At 39.9% G+C, this 22275-nt stretch overlaps 1 protein-coding gene across 1 annotated transcript in view; it reads left to right on the top strand.

Moving 5' to 3' along the window:
• Positions 1-22275, top strand: part of LOC124154874 (cyclin-dependent kinase 10) — a 68623-nt gene that overhangs the window by 45818 nt on the left and 530 nt on the right. The window contains exons 7-9 of the mRNA XM_046528676.1: positions 2139-2202; positions 2489-2773; positions 4914-5077. Coding sequence (XP_046384632.1) covers positions 2139-2202; positions 2489-2773; positions 4914-5077 — 513 coding nt within the window. The remainder of the gene's footprint in view (positions 1-2138; positions 2203-2488; positions 2774-4913; positions 5078-22275) is intronic.

The following is a 22275-nucleotide window of genomic DNA, read 5'->3' as shown; positions in this document are numbered from 1 at the left end:
CTGATTCTACGAAAGAGTATGGCCTAAGGTATTTTTGAACAATCACGTTGAATGGATTACATGGCTATTTTAGGGGTCATGGATATTCGTGCGTAACGCCTATTTTTTTCAGATCGTCCATGCAAGAGAAGTTTTCCATTTTTTTATGACTTCCTGCCAGCTGGATGGATGGAAAATAATTGTTACAAGTTACATTTATTCCTGAACACTTGTGTGTTACGGTCACTTTAGTAACTATTTATTTCCCCAAAGCTTGATTTGATGGCCAATCATCATCTTTGCCACAATATGGAAATTCATTTAGGCTGTATTTTCATTTCACATCTGTCAAAACCCAGTACTCGATTCCAAATTTGCCTGGTTTATTTGGAATTTACCTCATAAAAGGACAGCTGCATTTTGTTGGATAGAGCTGTGCATTTGCTATCACGCCAAAGTCGCCATCGGATTCACTATCTTGGACTTCGTCGCTTCCATCACATGTAGATGTTGATAATTGGTCAGAATGTCCTTGAACTGATGTTTACGATTCACTTCCAGACTGATCTTCAATATTCCCTGCAGCTATTTGAATCGCGACGATTCTCTTCTCTTGGTATATTTCTCGACTTCTTACTTTCTTCCTCAACTCGCTACTGATATGCTTGCAAAAAAATCTACAAACGAAAGCGCATTATGGTAGAATCTTTTCTAGTTGCATTGGAGGTATAGAGAGCTGGAGAGCATTAGAAATTCATACAAAAGGACAACATTTTCAGAAGTAACGCTAATTGCCGTTCAAAAGGCAGGGACTCAACCGCCAACCGTATTCTGATTTGTATCTTTCAAGAACTTGAAGTAATGCTTCTTCTCCGTCCTATGAGCGGATTCCAAGGGTAGGTTATACAGTAGAATTTTACAGTTCACCCAATTCCTCCGCTCTCTCAAAAAGAGACAGGATTTTTCCCCAGGACGCAGCGTGCAGTCAACCCACCCAAAACCCCGACGGGGTCAGGCGGCACTAATGCTGGACACACGGCAAAGGGGCTAGGTCAAGTGACAGTGCCGTCAGGCCAGAAAAATGAAAGTTATTCGTAAACCTGATGAGTCGATATTGAAAATAATGTCTCTAAGAGCTCTGAATCTTGGACGACGGAAAACAATTTTTGGGATACGTGACGATTTTTCGGTGTGGGTAATACAATAATCATTGAACAATAAATAAAACAAAATTAAAATATCATGATTACATGAATTAACGCAAATCAAGGATTGAAAAGGTTTTATTTCCCTTTGCTGCCCAAAAAATATCGAAAGATTGTGCACAACAAGTCGCTATGCCTAGGTTTTTAAACCAGATAGGAGCCCTTGGGACGAAACTGGCAATGAACCGGGTACTTCCAGATTCAAAATGAAGCAAATCATCTACCACACTAGCCTATTGCTGATTATATGATATACATGGCACTAAAGTGCCCACGGGCAAGAAAATAGCGTGAAAACCAGTTGTGGGTCAAATGACCCCTAGCCGTCCTTCTAGGTATAGCACGTCATAAAAATTTAAAACAAAACATTATTGTTGAATTTTCACTAATTTATCAAAATATAGACCAAAATGAACAAAGTCAAAAAGTTTCAAAAAAAAAAAAAATATTTTAGTAAGAGAAAAATAAATTTGAATTCTGAAAATGGGTCAAATGACCCCTGCCGTCCTTCTAGTGTTAAAGTGGTGATGTTATCAAAACTCTCCACATAAATGTGTATATGTATGTGTGTGTTCATTACTGTCTAAGTTAAAACTTATATTTTTGTGTTGTTAGTATTGAATATTTTACATTTTTATATAAATATCTACTACTTGTTAGCCTAGCAATAATCTCCATAATGCCTTATTTTTGTCAAAATGCCTTTTATTAAGAGTACATTTATAAATAAATTAATAAATGCATTTTATAAAGAGAACATTCCTGTATTTTCTATTTTTTGCTCTCATAGGTTTTACCTAGAGCATAGTAAAAATATTCTATTCTATTTAGTATAGTTAGGGATATATATTATAGAGCATTATTTAGGAGAATTGCTCAAACTTAATGTGCAATTTATGGTGTTATATAATTAGTTCTCTCTTTTCCTTGATTATGAGTGGCTCATTTTTTCAGGCACGAACACAGACCACATCCGTGGACATGTGGGCAGCAGGGTGCATTCTGGGTGAACTCCTTGGTAGGTATTTTGAATCCTCTGTCAGAAACCTAGCAAAAACCCTTAATTATGTAGAAGTATCAATTACCACTTCCTTATGTTTGAAGCCCTTTTGGTTATGGATTGAATTGAAGATGGGATAAATAGCATAGAGTACTGACAATGGAAGGGGAATAGATTCAAGAATAAATGGCCCATTTCATGAGAAGAGTCTTATTTCAAGCGTTCTCCCCTTTTATCTGCTCAAATTTGAAATTCATGTAATTGAGATACGCTAATGTATCATTTATTTACCTCTGTCTTTCAGGTCACAGGCCGCTTCTACCTGGAAGGTCTGAATTGCATCAGTTGGAGCTGATTGTTGATTTACTGGGCACTCCGTCGGATGCCATTTGGCCTGAGTTTTCATCGCTCCCAGCTCTGCAGTCTTTCACCTTGAAGCAGCAGCCGTACAACAACTTGAAGCAAAGATTTCCTTGGCTCTCTGCTGCAGGGCTACGACTTCTCAATTTCCTCTTCATGTATGATCCAAGGAAACGAGCCACAGCTGAAGAATGTCTTCAGAGTTCATATTTCAAGGAAGCCCCTTTGCGTGAGTGATGGAAAATGTTCTGCAGATTTTATATTATCAATTTGTAATGATGTCTCACAAGCAAGAATCACCAAGTCTGGCCCGTTGATTTTGATTCAGAAATGTCTTATATTCTAAAAAGTGTCCTCTTTTTCGATGAAATTGTTTATTATTGCATTAAGTGCTCTTGAGCGACCACTAAATATTAAATGATGAACTTCATTTTTGAAAACATATTGTTCTACATATTCCCTGAAGCTCACTTTGGTAGTTTGAAATTAAGAATGCGAGAAAAATTAAAAAATAAGACACAAACTATTTTGTGTATATTCAATTGACATGCAGTTCAATATTTCTCCTCTCTGCCAGAGGGTGAGAAAAAGTTAATAATGCGAAACAATTCCAAAGACAAATAAGTCTGTACGTGTTTAAACATTATATCGACGAAAAGAAACCAGTGGATTACCTCTCGCAAAGATGGCACACTTCAATAAAACACATAAATTAGATTATACAGCTGTGCTTCACATGCGTCATTAGGGATGTGTGAGTAGTACTGTTTGACCTCGAGTAGAGTATGGAGTCAAATTGAAAACTACTCGTGAGTATCGAGTCGTGTCAAGTATGGTAATTCTTGAACTAAGCAATACAGCAATTCATGTTCCAACATATTCTCATTTCTTTCAATCCCATTGCAAAATTTCTATTTTGAATGCTTAGCTTGATGTGAAAAGGATAAGATAACGAGGAGCGTTGATGGCAATTGAGTCACAATTAGGAGATGATTGAAAATTAATGTCTCTTAAACAATTGCATAAGCGCAATTGAAATGAACTAACCTTTAGTAATATGCCGTCAATGTATGTATCCAAACTGCTCAGAAGAACCCTGAATAAAGATATTTCTACAATTTAAACTATTATTGTATACGTAAATTTGTCATGTAATATTTGATCCTTTCAAATTCTCATGCAGAAAAACCAATTATTGTAAATGCTCAGGCTGCAGGTCTTGTCATCTCCATGTTACAGTATTACTGCCTGCAGAAAAATGTCTTCCGTAGCTTCTGTCTTGTGTAGCTGGACCAGCACTTTCTTTCCAAATTTGCATGGCGAAGTTTGGGAACCTTGGGAAGTTTTATTAAAAGTTATATAAAGGATTTATATGGATCTTGAATGTTCATGGAATTTTAGTAGATGATGCGAACGAACATTAGAACTTAGCTTTAGCTTTGTAGATTAAAAAAAAGAAGCTTTCTTTATTTATTGATTCATTTAATCAGCCGTAGCAACTCTTTTTTGTAGGTTCAAGAAGGTAACTAAATGCAATATTGTAATAAACAAAAATTAATATCAGACCTACATCGTACTCAAGAAGTCTGGTATATGGCACTCAATTGTGACTTCTGGGAAAAACCAGCACTTCTAAAACTGGGAAAAACCAGCATTGCCCGCTAAAACCTAAAAGTTGCATTTTTCCGTAGGAATCCTAATAATTTTTACGTATTCCCTTGATTTTTGACTACAGAAAGTATGGTAGGGTATAAAATTATCTCATTAGAAAGTATGAGCAATGCTATTTTCCACTCTGATTACTCCGAGTATGCCGCTGGGGCGGAAGATGGTCAGACTGATGAAAATTCGGCATCTACGTCGACTACTATAGTGGCTGACTGCTACCTGTACAAAAGCTGAAACTCCTAGGTCAAGGCATTATTCATTCATTGATCGACTTTATGAACAATATTACTACATGAGTACCATGATAGCGCCTTTTGTCGGCAGATTTCTGAACTAACTGGCCTCGACAGCTCTGTAACCGAAACTACTCAACTGACATTTGTAATAATACTACTCGAATCGTAATATAACTACTCTACTCGATTTTTCATGTACTCGCACATCCCTATGCATCATAAACATTATGTGGGAACAGTAACTGACTCATTTATCTTATAATTTTGGGGAATGTATTGTGTCCCTATAATGATGATTAAGTAAAGGTTCTATGCCAGTTTGGTTGTAAAGAATACATATGGAAGTACATACTTCGATATTCCCATGCAAATACCATGCTGGCATGCAAACCCAAATCGTCTGTAACAATTCAGTTTCCTTTTTGTACTCTAAAAATTCTCAACATCTTGTTATCGTTTAAACAGCTTGTGATCCAAAATTAATGCCCAGCTTCCCTCAGCATCGCAACATGAAAGGTAGCAAGTCAAGTGGTGGTGCTGCAGCTGGAGGGTCTGCAGTGGGGCAGGAAGTAGCCCCTGCGTCGGCTCCGTCAGATCAGATGCTTCATCTGCCAGCCATTTCTGATTTGGTAAGAAACTAAGGTTTTCATATGATTGAATTTAAGTGGTAGTTCACCAAGGAGGAAGTTGAATGCCTTGGTTAGTGTGGGAGGAAGTGAGTGAGGTGTTTGAATTGAGCCTAAGTGTATCTTGTGTTGGTTACCATTTGGTTAGCCCCAGGCACCAAGTAGCATTCCACTGACTTTCCATTCAAATGACTGATGTAAGCAATTTATTCTCTAATGTATGTTTAAGGATTAGTCATAGATTTATTATTGTAGAATCCTCGTATCTAATTGTCCTAGAAAACTCTGTTGGAATGCTTACGCTAGGATGCATGTTCAAAAGGGCAGGATTGAAGAAATCTTCCTACCAAGTTAATGCATCAACTTGACTGGTTATTATTTAAATAGTAGTTACAGTAAGACATCAAACAAACACAGTGTGGGGTCTTTCAGAATGGTCCAAAATTGCATTGCATGCAGATTATTGTGTCATCTCCACAAAGACATGAATCTGTTCTTGTAGGTATTCAATGATATGGTCCAGTATGGTACAAAAATGTGACACCCAAGGCTTAAGCTGCATAATTGCTTCTATGCAGAGGCAAAGCTTGGCTAAAAAAGTATTTTTGAATAGTTGGTACTTGTGCACATGTGATATCCTATGTAATGATGAAAGTGGAAGATACTTATGATCACAAGGAAGCAGTTAATGGGAAGAGGGGATTGGGTTGGTGTGGTGGCTAGAGTGTTGGCTTCCCACTCGGCGGGCTTGGGTTTGAATCCTGGCAGTGGCGGAGAATTTTCAGAGATTGCCCAATCCCTACTTGAATGCTGAGTGAGTGGAGGACATTTCAAGCGCAACACTCCGTCGTCGGATGGGACGTTAAGCCGTGGTCCCCTTGGCGCCTTTCGTCAAGAGAAGGCTAATGTCGACGGTGGGTTTCTCTCCACCCTTCCCTCATAGCGGAGATGACCTCAGCTGTCGGACACCTCCTCCAAATATCATACTAGTTAATGATATTGCATTCTTGTAAAAATATGCAACATGGGGAACTTGCATGGGTCGTCGATGGCTTTAAAAACTATTTTGAATAAGTGAAATGGATATATTAGCTCGCAAAAATACCTCGAGTTTCTCCATTCAGCATCAAAAGAAATAAAAAAATTGCAATTCAAATCGAGAAAAATTTCTCTGGGCCGACCACTGCGCGAAGACAGCCAAGCGTTGCCGAGGCCAGGCGTGACATCATTGGTGCCTAAACAACCGTAGGGAGTTGGGAAATACGCTTAGCGCATGCTGTAAAATTTGTTTTGAGGGAGTATTTAGCCGCTCATCATCAATTTATTTTGTTCTGTTATTCTTGGGCAAGTTTTCCTATTGCTATTGTGCCTAGATTATTACTTGGGATATTAATAATGCGGCATCGGGATGATGAAGTACAAGCGTTTCACTTCGTGTGTTTTAGTTATCAGAAAAATGGATGATAACGTTGCCACTCGTTCGAATAGTACACCTGAAATTCATCTACATCTATATAATACCCCGCAAGCCGCCTAAAAGGCATGTGGCATGGGGTGTTAGGACACCAGCCTTTTTTTTGAGGACACCAAAAATGATGCCATGACCCTCATGGAATTTGTTAAGACAAATTATTTATATACGTCGGTGGCAAATCAAGATCGAAAAGAAACTTGTAATACTAGAGGATAACGATCGTAAGCTGTGCTGTTGACATTAGAGTAAGTTGTGCTGTTGAATTTGGCAACGCCGAATTAGCGGAGAAGGTAGTCCTATCCGTCCTACGGTACAAATTCTTAATCTTAATTGCAAAAGTAACTTATTAACACCTTAAGACGTTGTGTTTATTATATTGATCGAGGTGCGATTGACTGATTCTTTCTGCAGAATAGGAAGTGGCTTCGGGGTTTTTGAGTCACAAGATGGTATATTGTGTTGGGAATTCGTGCATATTATCGCTACTAAATTGAAACAATTAATAATCTGGCTTCCTCAGATTCCAGTCTTGAAGAGCTTCCTGTCACCTTCCAGGCTAGGTATTTTTAAGTTGAAAGTATCCTTGACAGCTTCGAGGTGGAAAATAAGTTCACCATAAGACTCTCTACCTGACTGCCAAAAGAATACACATTTCATACGAGTATAAGCTTTCGCCAATATTACATGCAAGTCTCACTTTATTATGAACTATAAAACATTTCATATGCACATCAGCTACCATTCCATTTCTCGGCATCGAATTTCGGCGCCGACGAAGTCAACAGTTTCACTAAAATACCCTGTTATCATGATGGAATGAGTAACAAGAAGCTTGCTAGGATCAGCCTAAGAATAACCATATTCCTTCATCTTTACGCAATCTATCGCTTTTAATGAAAGATAAATAGATCAAATAATAGCCCTGATGTCACAATGAACAACTCCGATACGTCTGCACCTCAAGAAATGAATCATAACCACGCCGTCGCTTGTATTCAAGTATGCAACCTCTACTATGGCCGTGCCGCCGTGCCTCCTCGTTCTGAATAATGACGTCACTTTTCTTCCAGCCAATCATCGGGCGTTTTCGCTTCTCACTTGTATTTGAAAATTCTTGTGAACTTTGATGCATTAAATATTGCAAACCACGTCATAAAATAATAAAAAAACTTTCACCGAGGTATGCAAACATATATTTTTATATAATTTTAGGGCTCTTGATTATATCTGAAATATATGCAAGTTCCCTATTGTTTTATTTATTATTTTGTCCCCTTGATATTTTTTGTATTTGAGCTCAACCGCTTTTTCGTTATTTAGGCGAAGAATTTTTTTTTTTACATTTGAATTGCTTTCGAAAACTTCTATTATTATTGGTGGGGTAACGGAGTTGTCACACTGCATACCTGTTATTTTATTATAGTATTCTACCGATTAAGGTAGGTTTCCATGGAGTACTAAAGAGGTGATCTGGGAGCCTCCCTTTCCTTCCAGCACTTCCTTCTTTAATTCACTGTAAGGCCTACTCTCTTTCAATCCATCTAAAAATCCTATTCTTTTCCTTCCCCTCCCTCGTTTCCCCAACATTCTACCCTCCAACACCATTTTCAACATCCCTTCACCGCTAAGCACTAACTCCATCCAAACCTTCTGTCTCCTGCGTATCTCATCTAAAAGCTGCCTCTCCTCGCCAACCATATCCAGCACTTCGTCATTCCTTTTCCTCTCCGTCCATTTCACCCTCTCCATTCTTCTCCATACCCACATCTCGAACGCAAGATCGAACGATCGTAAGCTGTGCTGTTGAATTTGGCAACGCCGAATTAGCGGAGAAGGTAGTCCTATCCGTCCTACGGTACAGCAAAACAGTCTGCACACAATCCAAATGTGAGATCGCGAATCAGTTCCGCTGCCAACACACACACAAGCTACAACCTATTTCAATAATATAGGTACATCCATAAACAATATACTAGCATATACCATAAAAATATAGTGGAAAATAGGCAAATACTCTCATCATAAACTGGAATTCACTACCATTCATATATTCATCACGTACCACTTACAATAACAGAGCTCGTTATGATGAAAACAACTATTTATTCACTGATTTAAAGCCTTAAATTAGCCCACACAGGTGACTTTTCTCACTGTGCGGCGAACAACGGAGGTTAAGACGCCACTGACAATTTTTACACTACTGTTAGACATTTATCGATAACGTAATAACACTTTTTACAATTCAATCACTATGGAACACTGATAACTCATGGCCGATATTTTTCAACCTTGTCAAACTTTAAGCATTACAACCACTGGCACTGTGATTATTAGCCGTAGCGTAACGGGAGGTATCACGTTAAAAATAGCACTGTTTTGAATGAAAAATTTTTACTTTGTTTTTCCACATATACTTTATTAACACGCGACCATGGTTTCGACGCACTGCGTCATCATCTGGCGTGGGTACAATGAAGATTCTTGTTATATATAGACCAGGGTAGTGGGTGGGTGGGTAATCAAGAGGTAGGGGGAGGTTAGGAGGGAGGAGGGTTAGGTTTTCCCTGGTTGTAAAAGCCAAGGGGATTTGAGAGGATGGGGGAGAGGGAAGAATACAAAGGACATTAACCGAGTACAAAATTTTCCATGTTTGTGAGCATAGGCGGGGGTGGGAGTGGGTGACGGTTGAGGGAAAGGGAAACCACTAATGTGTGAGGGTATGGGGTTGATGGAAGAGGGAAAGCTGGAGGAGCGGGGAACGGGAAGTATACAGAAGGTCATTAACAATATCACCATTGGATCTTACACATTTTAAAATTTCCACTTGCTCCACGGCATCCAGCCTGGGGCCTGTACTTTCACAATGAAGGATTTCCAAGGGAAAATCGCTGGTGTGGCCTTTGTCTATCAGGTGTTTAGCAAAGTTGGAGTGGGCATTGTTATGTTTAAAACACGCAACGTGTTCTTTTAGTCTTTCCCTGAATTTCCGGCCAGTTTGTCCAATATACACAGCAGCACACTCGCACTTAAGTTTGTAAACACCACTTTTTTCTAGACTTGGGATGACGTCTTTGGATTTTGAGAAAAAACTCCTTAGATTATAATTATTATAGAAGGCAGGTCTGATGTGATTTTTTGGGAGGGATTTGGCGGCTTATAGGGACAAATTTCCCAGTATAGAAATTTCCTCCCATTTATCTGCACTGTCACTTAGTGGAGGGGTTACGTAAATGGGTTTCATGGACATTTTTTGTATTTTTCTCCGATAAAGCTTATCAATCATGTCGGTTTTATAACCGCTGTTGATGGCTATCTGTTTAATGACGTTGAGTTCTTTTTGAATATTCACTGGCGACATAGGAATTTTCAGTAGACGGTGGAGCATTGCATGAAAGGCTGACAGTTTCTGCGAGTAATGATGCCTGGATGTGGCATGGATGACTTGGTCCGTGTAGCAGTCCTTCCTGAAAATGGAAAAATTCAACTTTCCGGAATTTTTTGAAATAGTTAGTAGTAGTAGTAGTAACCTTTATTTGCCCAGCGGACACTGAACACAGTAAAAAAATACATGAGTTGAGTGTATAGGACACGTCATATACATATAAATGTTGCAAACAATAATAAAATAAAATACACAAGTGTATGGCACCATAATTTGACCAAGAGAAGTTCATAAAGTACATAAAATTTATTCCATATACAATATGATTATTTTTTCCCCAAAAATTCCTTTACGGAATAAAACTGTTCTTTCCTTAAAAACGTTATTAATTTCCTTTTGAACAGGACTGGGTCCATTTCGTGCTTAAAATCAGTAGGGAGCCTGTTCAGTACAAGAAGGCCCATGGATTTAGGCCCCAAGGATGCATTTAAAGTCCTGCAATATGTTTGATGCAGATCTCTACAGGCTCTAGTTTGGTGGGAATGAACATTGTCATTAGACGTATAATTAAATAAATTTCTTTTAGCAAACATGCTTACAACATAAATGTAAATGCATGGAACTGTCAAAATATTTAACCTTTTGAAAAAGGAAAGACAAGGTGCATTAAAAGGAGCATTACATATTAATCGTATTATACATTTTTGAGCTTTGAAAATTGAATCAGAATGGGTGGAAGAACCCCAGAACAGAATACTATAGATAATTAAAGAATAAAATTCTCCGTAATAAATTGAGAGTAAAATATCAAGGCTTACAGTATTCCTGATACTTCTGATAAGGAAGCAAATAGAGTTCAACCTGCTACGAAGATTGCATATATGTTCGTCCCATGACACATTTTTATTTAAAACAACTCCCAGAAACTTGGAACTAGAAATCTGGGGTATGCGTGATCCCCCTAGATCAATGGTCAATAAAGCAGGGGGTTTATTTTTATTGGAAAAGTATTTAAGTCCAGACTTGTCAGGATTGAGTTTCAAAAGATTTTGTGAACACCATTCACACAGAAGTTCAGAAACTCTAGATGCCCTCAAGGACAAATTGTTTAACGATGGTGCTGATACAATTACATTAGTATCATCAGCATATAAAATTGGCTCAACTCCTTGAACCGTCTGCAAAATTTTTGGCAGATCATTAATGTAAAGTAAAAATAGGATAGGGCCCAGGACTGAGCCTTGGGGTACGCCTAATGTAACTTCTTTACTGGGAGAAATAAAATTAGTGCCGTTCTTTGATAAAATAACCTGTTGATGCCTTGCACTGAGGTAAGATTTTATCCAGTTATAAGGGATACCTCGAATACCATAGTGTCCTAATTTGGACAAGAGTAACTGATGATTGACTAGGTCAAAAGCCTTGGAAAAATCAAATCAAAATTAGATCGAGGAAATTGATGGCTTCGCTCGTTTCTTTTTCCACTGTATTCACTTGATCCTCTCAAGTCCCCTTGGCTTTTACAACCAGGCAAAACCTAACCCTCCTCCCTCCCAACCTCCCCCTACCTCTTGATTACCCCCCCCCCCCCCCACTACTCTGGTTTATACAGGGTTCCCACTCTACCTGAATAATGAAATTCACGGCTTTTTCCAGGTTTTCACGGTTATTTTTCAGGTTTTCACGGTTTTTTTCAGGTTTTCACGGTCTCAATTTCGCTAAATTCACGGTCCGTTAATAAGCCAACAATAAGAAAATCACTGGCCGTATATCAACAGAAAATTAACGTACGCGACAAACGCCGTGAATTTTAACGCCGCAATGAAAAGTGAAGTATCTGTTATGACGTGATCTATCGTTTGCAAAATTCAGGGTCGACTAAAGGACCAGCCCAACCGCGCTCTTGCCTGGACGCCGAACACCCTTCGGACCTTCTTCCGTTTTTAATTCCTCGCCGAAAGATTGTTTTTTGCGCACGTTGTTATTACTGCACAGTAACCAAATTTCCCCCACCCCAATCTTTCTTATTTAACGGAAAATATTTTATGAAAATTGTTTATAGGACATAATAAATCGAAAAACAATTGCATACACCGTATTAGCACGAATCTAAGATGAACACGATTCAAAGACTACCCTCCTTTTTTGGAACTCCACTAGGAGCAAAATTTTTTTTCTTAATAACCATACGATTATAAAATGAATGCGGAAAAACGATCAATGCTTTATTTTTTGCTAGGTTGCCTATGTCCCAGGAAACGCAGGATTTTGGCGAGTAATTAAGATATTCATTAAAGGTTTCAAACAATATTTTAGATAATAACAGGAATAGTAGTACTTTATCAAGACACATAGGTCATATTGTTGATTCGACCCATATCTCTTTCAAATTTCTGAAGGAAAACGCCACCTCACTAAAAAAATGTTTGCTCTCCACTCGGCATTTCCGCTGCTATTATGGATTTCAGTCTGATGTAAAAATTCTTATCCATCAAACACCATTTCTAGTACACGTATTCACGAGAGCAATGTGCGTGTTGTGCCTAAAACAACCGCATTCGCTGGTGCAGTTACTGGTTGTGAGATGGATCACGAAGGCCAAAATTAGTCAATTACTTGAATTGTTCCTGTCTAATGAATATATTTTTAATATAATTGAGGTAGTGCGTAAAGCGTGAACAATGTTGCGTTAATCGTCAGCGGTACTCCCACCTGGATCTCCGCCTTCATATCTCTACTTGTTTTCTCCAGGTAGCACACTCTACCCCCACCCCTACCGTCATGTGCTAGCAGACAACCCAAGGCGCTCTGCAATATTCACGCGCATCTAGCCCGGATTCTTTTCTTCATGTTAAATTATTTTCAGTTCACCACTTAAAGTTCTCAATAGTTTCTTCGGAGGGGCCATGGTCCGAAGACGAATAAAATTAAACTAGTGAAAATGAAACCTGACTTTATTAAACCCACATGAAAACACTCGGTGGTTCCAAGTCCAGCCACCCTGGAAAGTAGGGAACCACTCGTACGAGGTGAAGTTCGGAACTGATGCTATCGCGTACGGGGATACGCAGAGCATACTGCAGAGGGCGAAGCGTGACCATATGACTGCGCCATGAAATTTTTTACCCTAAAGATACCCATTCTTTTCTAATTAGCGTAGCGCCAGATGAGCGGATGAATTCGGATTGTTAGTAGGGAGAAACAAAAATCCTGAGAAGATATCCCTTCGTCAGTAACTCTGACAAGTGAGACTAATAGTATAGCTCGTAAATTGATGACTGATAACAACCTGATACATATCATGTTTTCGGAACCAAATGCCGAATTAACTGCCGAGAAGCTCAGCTACGAGGATATCGCGTTTCGCCAAAAATCACCATCGTATTTTTCCATCTATTTCCTTGCTTAAAATACGTCGTGTTTGGGCTCGTTTTTATAATTACGTGCAAATCACTAACATTTCAATCTAATAAATGCATAATAGCAATTGCTGAATATCATTGTTAGATACTGGGCTAATAGGTGACTCATGCAGCAGTTGACCTCCAGGAACTGGGAACTTTGAAGGAGCAAGGCTGAAAAAGGTCAGTGGGTGAGAAGAGGGGGGAGCGCGAAACACGTTTCTTTTGTTCTCGTGTAACTCGGTATTTTTTTCGAAGCTAAGGCATTCGTAATACGATCCCTGCGCGAGCTGGGACCTTTTTTTATTTTGAAGAAGAGGAAAGCGTCAGAAGGGGGGAGGCGAATGCTGAATGGAGGGGGATAACGGATCTTGGGAAATGCACTAATGTTACTTTCCCACGGCACTGAGCTTCTCCCAATTGTAGTTCCATCTCTTGGGGAAGATTCCAACTATGTACTTGTCGTTATTAGCCATAAATGACACATTGTATTTATTTCGTCTCATTTTCGTCGAACGATGGATGCGGGAAAATTATGCGTCGGAACCGAGATCTTCAAACGATCAATGCGAGAAACGATACTTCGGGGAACGATAGATGCGGGAAAAAATTACATTGTCTATAAGGAACTTTATTTGGGACCAGAAACGGCGAACGATCAATGCGGGAACGATAGATCGAGGTTCCACCGTATAACTTTCTTTTTTTGAAAGCGGCAGTGTAACGACTTCTTTTCTCTGCTATCGTAATACTCTGAAACCAAAACTGAATCGATCTCTCTAATCAAAGGCAAATCATGTTGCCTTCCTGCCGTTGCTCTGGGAAAAATGGAACGACTTTGTAGCAGTTTATATCGCGACGGCATTGAGGCTTTAACGACACAAACAAACAGCATAACCTTAGATAGCACAAAGCGGAGGAACTGGATCACCACCGACAGTAAATAACTCCACACAAACTTTCCGGTTGCGACGTAAAATTGGCAAGGCCCAGGTTGACGCATGCGAAAATCGTGTAATGCTGTGTTGCCATAAGCGGAAATCTTCTCTCGTTTTCAGGGGCTTAAAGGCCGCAAGGCGCGAAAATTAGTTACGTCGCGCCGAAAGCTCGCTGTCGCCCTGTCGGTCTTCCAATCACAAGGTTAGCGGTCTTCCAATCACAGGATTGAGGGTGTTGAATAAACGTTCAAATTTTTTGACACAAAGGCCATCTAGATTTAGTTTCGAAAGTGGTCGCTGCAGCCAGTGGGAAGCGTAATTGGGTGGAAGGGGGACTAAGCAGTGACCGAGGGAGGGGAAACCAAGGCAGTCGAGGAAAGTAAACAAGCTGATGAGAAGTGGTGTCATATTTCAGGAGGGGGGAGAGAAAAGGCCTGCGCTGGGGAAAGATGTTTTTTTTCTTCAGGCAACATTCGTTCCCACGCTTTTCTGACCCATGCGACGATGCTCGCCACAATGAATAGAAGTGCGCTCACTACGAACTGAGTTGAAAATTTCTGGGAAGGTATTATTATTAAAATTGAGAGATTTTTAAGGATTTACAACGAAATTCACGGCTTTTTCCAGGTTTTTTCACGGCAGACGAAATTCACGTCTAATTCACGGTTTTAAGGTTTTCACGGTTGAGTGGGAACCCTGTTTATATGTAAGAAGAATCTTTATTGTACTCATCGCCAGATGATGACACAGTGCGTCGAAATCATGGTCGCGTGTTAATAATGTACAGTAGATTCCGGTTAATGGGTCCACCGGTTACTTGGGGCAGCCGCTTAATTGGGGCAAATCTTGAAGAACCGAATCCAATTGAGGAATATCCCAGAGTTTTCTCCGCTTAATTGGGACAGCATGCCGCTTTATTGGGCCATGAGTCGGCGACATTGACTCTATGCTCGCGACGAAATTAAATTTTTTTCGTATCAGAATACTGTTTTTTATATTTTCCTTCTTTAATTTAGTCGTATTTTTCTCAAGTGTACCTATTCTTGCCTTAATCTTAAAACTCTTGTTCTTATATCATCCGTGTGAGGAATCGGACTCCGTTCCCCGACCATGAAACCTCATTCAACGTAGTGATGTGTTCAAGAGGAGAGGACTCCTGTGGCAGGCTATAGGTAATAGAATGAGCCCGGGATAGTTAGAAAGAACTAATGACACCCGTGGTGAGGGTGTAAGAGCGAGTACGGGCCAATTTCTAGGAATTACTGGCTGTTTTTGAATATAGGAGACGGTACGAGGCGAACAATTTCGCTTACAAAGAGCTTTTTGTTTGCAGCATCTTGAACAAAATTCAACTTACTCATGAAATCTATCCTTTTAATTCCTTTTCCTCTATACAACTGAGTAGTCAATATTGGAAAATTACGTTTCTTCGTTCCTTTCTCTTTTTCCCATCACTCTCCCAGTAGTCTATGCATCCACAAAAGACACTTTTCTCTTCACTTGTACCTAGTCATCTGTGAACTAACAGTCTAAAACCAGTTTAAATGGTGCGCATATTTGGTGGGATTTATCTCGTGCTCTACGATCTAAGTGAACCTAGGATAAGTGATATTTTTTTAGTTCTGAGATTCAGTGACGCTCCATTTCTTGAACAATATGCTACGTTAAGACCTTTTACTCGCTGAAATTTGCAATAGGTACGCGACAGAAATAAAGATTATCCTCAATCCAGTCATCTCCGTTTGGCTGAGATTACCGGGAGGCCAAAATTGACGATAGCTCAGTTATTGAAGCAACAGGATAAACTAAGAGAGGAATGGAGTCAAAAAGGAAAGCAAGCATCGTCTATGAAACGCAAGCGTCAACGTAAGGATCCAGATGTTGAGGACGCTTTTGATCAATGGTATTCCATTGTAAGCGATCGAGGGATTTGTGTAAGCGGTCCAATATTAAATAAGAAGTCGGAGGAACTAGCTTTGAAACTTGGTCATGACCATTTTAAGGCAACAGATGGTTGGCATCTCGATGGAAGACCAAAAACGAAATAAAATTCAAGAGAGCTAACGGAGAAAAAAGTGCTAATGTCGTGAGTGCAGAGGAGTGGAAATTGAACAAACTGCCCAAGTTACTCCTGAATTTTTGCGCTGATGGCATTTACAATGCCAATGAAACGGGGCTGTAATACCGAGCAACACCAAATGGCTCTTCTTATTACAGTCATGTAGGACCAAAGGGCTTCAAAAAATCGATGAATCGCGTCACTGTTTAGTATTGTTTAAATGTTTCGGGAACTGACAAAAAACTCTTCTGGCAATTCTGGAAAGTGCTAAGCCTCAATGCTTTAAAGGGTTAAGAATAAGCAGTTTACCATCAGAGTGCCAAGCCAATAGCAAGGTAGCGATGACAGTGAGTCTCTTTACGCAATGATTGACCAGTGGGGATATAGAATTAGCATGGAAATCAAGAAAGGTTCTTCTTGTACTTGAAAACTGTACGGCACATGCTAATTGTCAAAATGTGTGTTAAAAAATTATCAGTTGGAATTTCTGCTTGGAAACATAACGTCCTTAGAGCAACCAATGGATATGGGGATCATAAAAAATTTGAGAACACTTTACCGTGGGAAACAAGTAGATAATATTCTAGAATCTATAGAATATAACCTTCTGATATCATCATCCACCGCCAACGCGCTAAGCTCAAAGGTGAACATTCAGCAAGCAATATTGTTTCTGGCTAAAAGATGGCCCGATGTCAAATGTCAAAAAATTCAACTTTGTTTTTTCATTGCGATTTCTAAAGTTTCAGTGCAGTGTACAACATTACAGCAGAATCTGAAAATGTATTCAACTCAAAACTGTGCCACATAACAAGCCATGAAGAGCTCGATTATATTCACTGCAATTTGGACCAATGAAAACTGTGAACTTGATATTGCTGAAACCATATTACACAGGCAACAGTGAAGCTGAAGGTGAGGATGGTGATGGAGATGAAATCGCACCTGAACGTAGCTAAGTGATAACTCTGGATGCAAGAAGGTTCATTGAGGGTTTGCGACTCTTCTTCATGTGAAAGGCAATGAAGATAGCCCAAGGTCGTCATTGGATTTCTGTGCCGACTTGGGTCGTACGACGAGGATGACGAGAATGCTGCAGAGAACATTAGAAAAATTCCTTGAGCGAGGAGATACGATTTGAAATGAAAGTACTTGCATGTTTAGGAATTTATGGAATCACATATTATTAACTAATTAACCGTGAATTTGTCTTAAATAGAAGTTAATAAATGACTTTCATCCAGCATCGCCTGAGACTGTGAAAAATATTTTCAACTAAGATTACTATCATTCTTAAAAATGTTAATAAATTAACTAATCTCGCTGATTTATTAAACAAATTAATAGTTTAATAAACATTGTTTGCATTATAACCATTCTTTAGTCTTCTTTCTATCATTTCAAAGTTTGTTTATGAACATGTATGGGATAGTTCGCTTAATTGGGGCAAAGTGTGCCTGTCCCGATGTGTCCCAATTAACCGGAATCTACTGTATATGTGGAAAAACGAAGTAAAAATTTCTCACTCATCATGAGCAACTTCCATAAAGTAACGCCTCGGACTATCAACACTATTTTGGCACAAAAATGTTCCTATATGTCTCCAATCAGCTAGAAAAAGTTGCATTGACTGGAATTCACCTCATAATACCAACACAGACAGTCCTAAACAACGAATTCTCCGGTACCTACGAATAAACGGATGAAGCTATTGTATGTAAAAGCTGAGCGGACATTAGTAAACATCAAAATCGTTCTAATTACATACTTATATGAATGATATGCCGTCGATAACATCAACTTACAATAAACGTATCCCCCTTCCAACGGCCGTGGCTCAGACTCCTACAATGATGATCTTTAGGTATTATAAAATTTTTGGTTTAACTGCTCCAGTTTTATATTTTATGCCGTAACTCAGATATTAATATTATAAATAATACAAAATATGAGGGCTTCCGAGCCTCTATCGTCGGATATTTATCTTTAAATAGAAAATAATCAACACGTCTAACAAACGAAGCTCTCACAACTGCCGGCAACTATTACAAACAATCGCAACAATAGCTTCGCGTGATGTTTAGGCACCTTTGACGTCATCGAGGCTTCGTCGGCAGTGGCTTGGGGGGTGAGGGAGTTTTTCCTGCTCTTCAAAATTCGTTATATTTATCATTGAATATCTCGCGAAGGAAAATTCAGATATACATGCGGTTTTCTTTGTTGTATTGAGAAAATAATTTTCTTTCCGCCTATGAAATAAAATAATTCATTCAAGTTCCCCATCGTAACCGTATTACCTGTTAAAATTGTTTTTGTTATATAATTCTTCTTAATGTAATTAAAATACATTAACAAGTTAGTCAATTTAATTTTTTAAATTCATTACTGGTACTCAATTTATGATACTTTATTAATTAGGAAAGTGGACCCATTCAATAGTTTTGTGGCAATGGATAGCAGCTGATGAATGGGTGTCCAATAGGGCGGATCGGAAAAATGGATTTTTTTCAAATCCATCTGGCCCATTGAAAAAAAGTTGTGGGATGGATCAAAAATAAGGCCTGAAAATTTTGAGACCTGTAGGTGAACCCCTGACCCTCGCTCAGATGAGATTTAGGGGGGAGGGTCAAAATTCGAAAAATATAATATTTTATGGTCATTCCCTATAGATTTTGCCAAGTAACTGCCCAAAAAGGGCAAAAATTTCATGCATTTTGACATATCTGCCACCGTTAAGCCACAAAATCCCCAATTTGAGTCCACATCCGCAAAGGAAATATTCCTATGTCCACGCAGTGTCACAGATACAAGAGCGGCAGGCCAATCCCTTCCCCTCCCCGCTCGCTTCTCCCCCTCCCATGCCTCGAATACGGCAAAATTCATCCTGTGTGTGCTGCTAGGAGGGCATTCATCCTTGGTAATATAAATCAGAAGATGGTAGAAGGTAAATATGATGAGTAGTGAGACAACATGTTTGTTATTTGGCGCCTCGTCGGCGTTAAAAAAAATCAATGTTGCCAACTATTAGAGAAGTGATGAAATATTTATAGATCCGAGAACGCAGGGAAGGAGCCTACAGTCTATGAAAAGGCCTCTCGAGTGGCTATAAAGGGGTGCGAACTATGGTGACGTGGCTTGGCGTGGCTTAACTTGGCAAAATCTATAGGGAATGACCATAAAATATTATATTTTTCGAATTTTGACCCTCCCCCCTAAATCTCATCTGAGCGAGGGTCAGGGGTTCACCTACAGGTCTCAAAATTTTCAGGCCTTATTTTTGATCCATCCCACAACTTTTTTTCAATGGGCCAAATGGATTTGAAAAAAATCGATTTTTCCGATCCGCCCTAGGGTCCAGTGTCCATTAACATGAGTATTTGAATGAAATATTTTATATCAATAAGGTTGAGATAATGAACATCCTGTCTCTAGATTGGTCTTTCCTATAGGTGATCTTCATGGCCAATCTTAAAGAGGTCTTTTATTTCCTAAAATTTTTGGCCATTCATAGGGGTGTTTTCCCAAGAATGGATCTTATTTCTTAAGAGTGGTCTCTACCATTCTGTAGCTTGCTTTGCAGTGCTTGGGGGGTCATGAGCCAACATCTCTAAAGGCTATGTATGATTTTACGCTTTCCCGGCGAACAACTTAAGAAAAATCTTCTCGGGATACCGCGCGGGTTAGATTATTTAAGAGCGCCGACGTTTCGGGTACCGACTCGCTACCCATTCTCACGGCTACCGATAGAAAATTCGAAAAGACCGTTGAAGCCCAGCGTTAGGAGGAGCCGGATTGGTCGAGATCCGATTGTTGTCGCGGAAGACCGTGGACCAGCGTAGACTTAGCTCTGGCAAGCATAACTCTTTTAAGGGTTCTATTCCGAGAGCTGCTGATCGAAAATCCGGTGTCTCTGTTTACTTTCTTATTTTCAAGTTTTATTTCAATCGCCTTTTTGGTTAAACGATCCCAGAAATGATCCGATCGCCATAAAACTCTGGTGTCATCCCACCGTATTTTGTGGTCCTCATCCAAGCTATGCTCGACTATGGCTGATTTTTCCGGTTGACCAAGTCGGAAATGCCTTTGATGTTCTTTGAGACGAGTAGATATTGTTCGCCCAGTCTCACCCACGTAGACATTACCACACTCACAGGGGATTTTATAAACTCCAGGAGTCATAAGGCCAATTGGATCTTTTACACAGACGAGGCGATCTCTTAAACTCGTCATAGGGCGATGGATGGTTTCGATATTATACCTCCTCAAAACCCTAGAAATTTTGCCCGAAATAGTGGAAATATAGGGTAAAAAGGTCCTGGCTGTCGGTTTAGGTTGGTCTTCCTTCATAGCCGAGCTCTTTGCAGTTGCGGAGGATTTTCTGAAGGCCAAAGTGATCTGCCGCTCTCCGTACCCATTCTGGCGGAAGGTATTCTTAAGATAGTCCAATTCCGAAGGAAGACTCTCCGCGTCGGAAATTGTTCTCGCACGATGTATTAGGGTGGAAAGAACTGCTTCACATTGGGAAGGATGATGGTGACTATGGCCATTGAGGTACAGATCCGTATGCGTGGGTTTTCGAAAGACACTATGACTCAGTTTGCCATTATCTTTCCTATGGACGAGGACATCAAGAAAGAAAGTATTTAAAAAAGGTTCTAGGGTTTTGAGGAGGTATAATATCGAAACCATCCATCGCCCTATGACGAGTTTAAGAGATCGCCTCGTCTGTGTAAAAGATCCAATTGGCCTTATGACTCCTGGAGTTTATAAAATCCCCTGTGAGTGTGGTAATGTCTACGTGGGTGAGACTGGGCGAACAATATCTACTCGTCTCAAAGAACATCAAAGGCATTTCCGACTTGGTCAACCGGAAAAATCAGCCATAGTCGAGCATAGCTTGGATGAGGACCACAAAATACGGTGGGATGACACCAGAGTTTTATGGCGATCGGATCATTTCTGGGATCGTTTAACCAAAGAGGCGATTGAAATAAAACTTGAAAATAAGAAAGTAAACAGAGACACCGGATTTTCGATCAGCAGCTCTTGGAATAGAACCCTTAAAAGAGTTAGGCTTGCCAGAGCTAAGTCTACGCTGGTCCACGGTCTTCCGCGACAACAATCGGATCTTGACCAATCCGGCTCCTCCTAACGCTGGGCTTCAACGGTCTTTTCGAATTTTCTATCGGTAGCCGTGAGAATGGATAGCGAGTCGGTACCCGAAACGTCGGCGCTCTTAAATAATCTAACCCGCGCGGTATCCCGAGAAGATTTTTCTCAAATCTCTAAAGGCTGTTTTACATGGCTTTTGACTTCGCCTTGCACAATTCCAGTGCACATTGTGCACGAAGAGAGTCGTGTGCACATGGAGCTGACTTCTACCAGTACCACTCCCAACTCCAACACACACAATGTGCACAGAGGGAGTCGTGTGCGGTCTGCGGAGGGGAGGGAGTCACGACTCACTAAATAGGGCTCTCTCACCTCACAGCTCTATCTGCTGAGTCCCATATTTTAACTGACTCACTCGCACAGTGCCCATCACTACATTTCACACATCATAGAGCAATCTGATATGTACGTAGACACAATCAAAATTGTATCGTGTAAAGGCCGTGTTACACGGTACACGGAATTGCGCAGGTTAGAGCTGCATTAATTTCTAAAATGGCGTGGAATTGCGCGAATGCATGGACGAAATTAGAACGGGCTATTTTGCTGTCTCGCATGTGTTCTAGCAATTCACCGCTTTACACGATGCAATTTTGATTGCGCCTTCACACGTGCGTCAGACTGCGCAATTCCGTGTACCATGTAAAACGGCCTTAAAGCAGTGAATTTCTAGAATACATGTGAGAATGCGAAACAGAATATCCCCTGCTCCAATTCCAAGCTCAAGTTTTCGGTGCCAACCTGCCCAATGACGTGCCCTGCGTAAAACAGC

This window comes from Ischnura elegans, chromosome 1 (genome assembly GCF_921293095.1).
Source record: "Ischnura elegans chromosome 1, ioIscEleg1.1, whole genome shotgun sequence".
In the NCBI taxonomy this organism is placed as follows: domain Eukaryota; kingdom Metazoa; phylum Arthropoda; class Insecta; order Odonata; family Coenagrionidae; genus Ischnura; species Ischnura elegans.
This window is presented reverse-complemented; position numbering and strand designations above follow the sequence as displayed.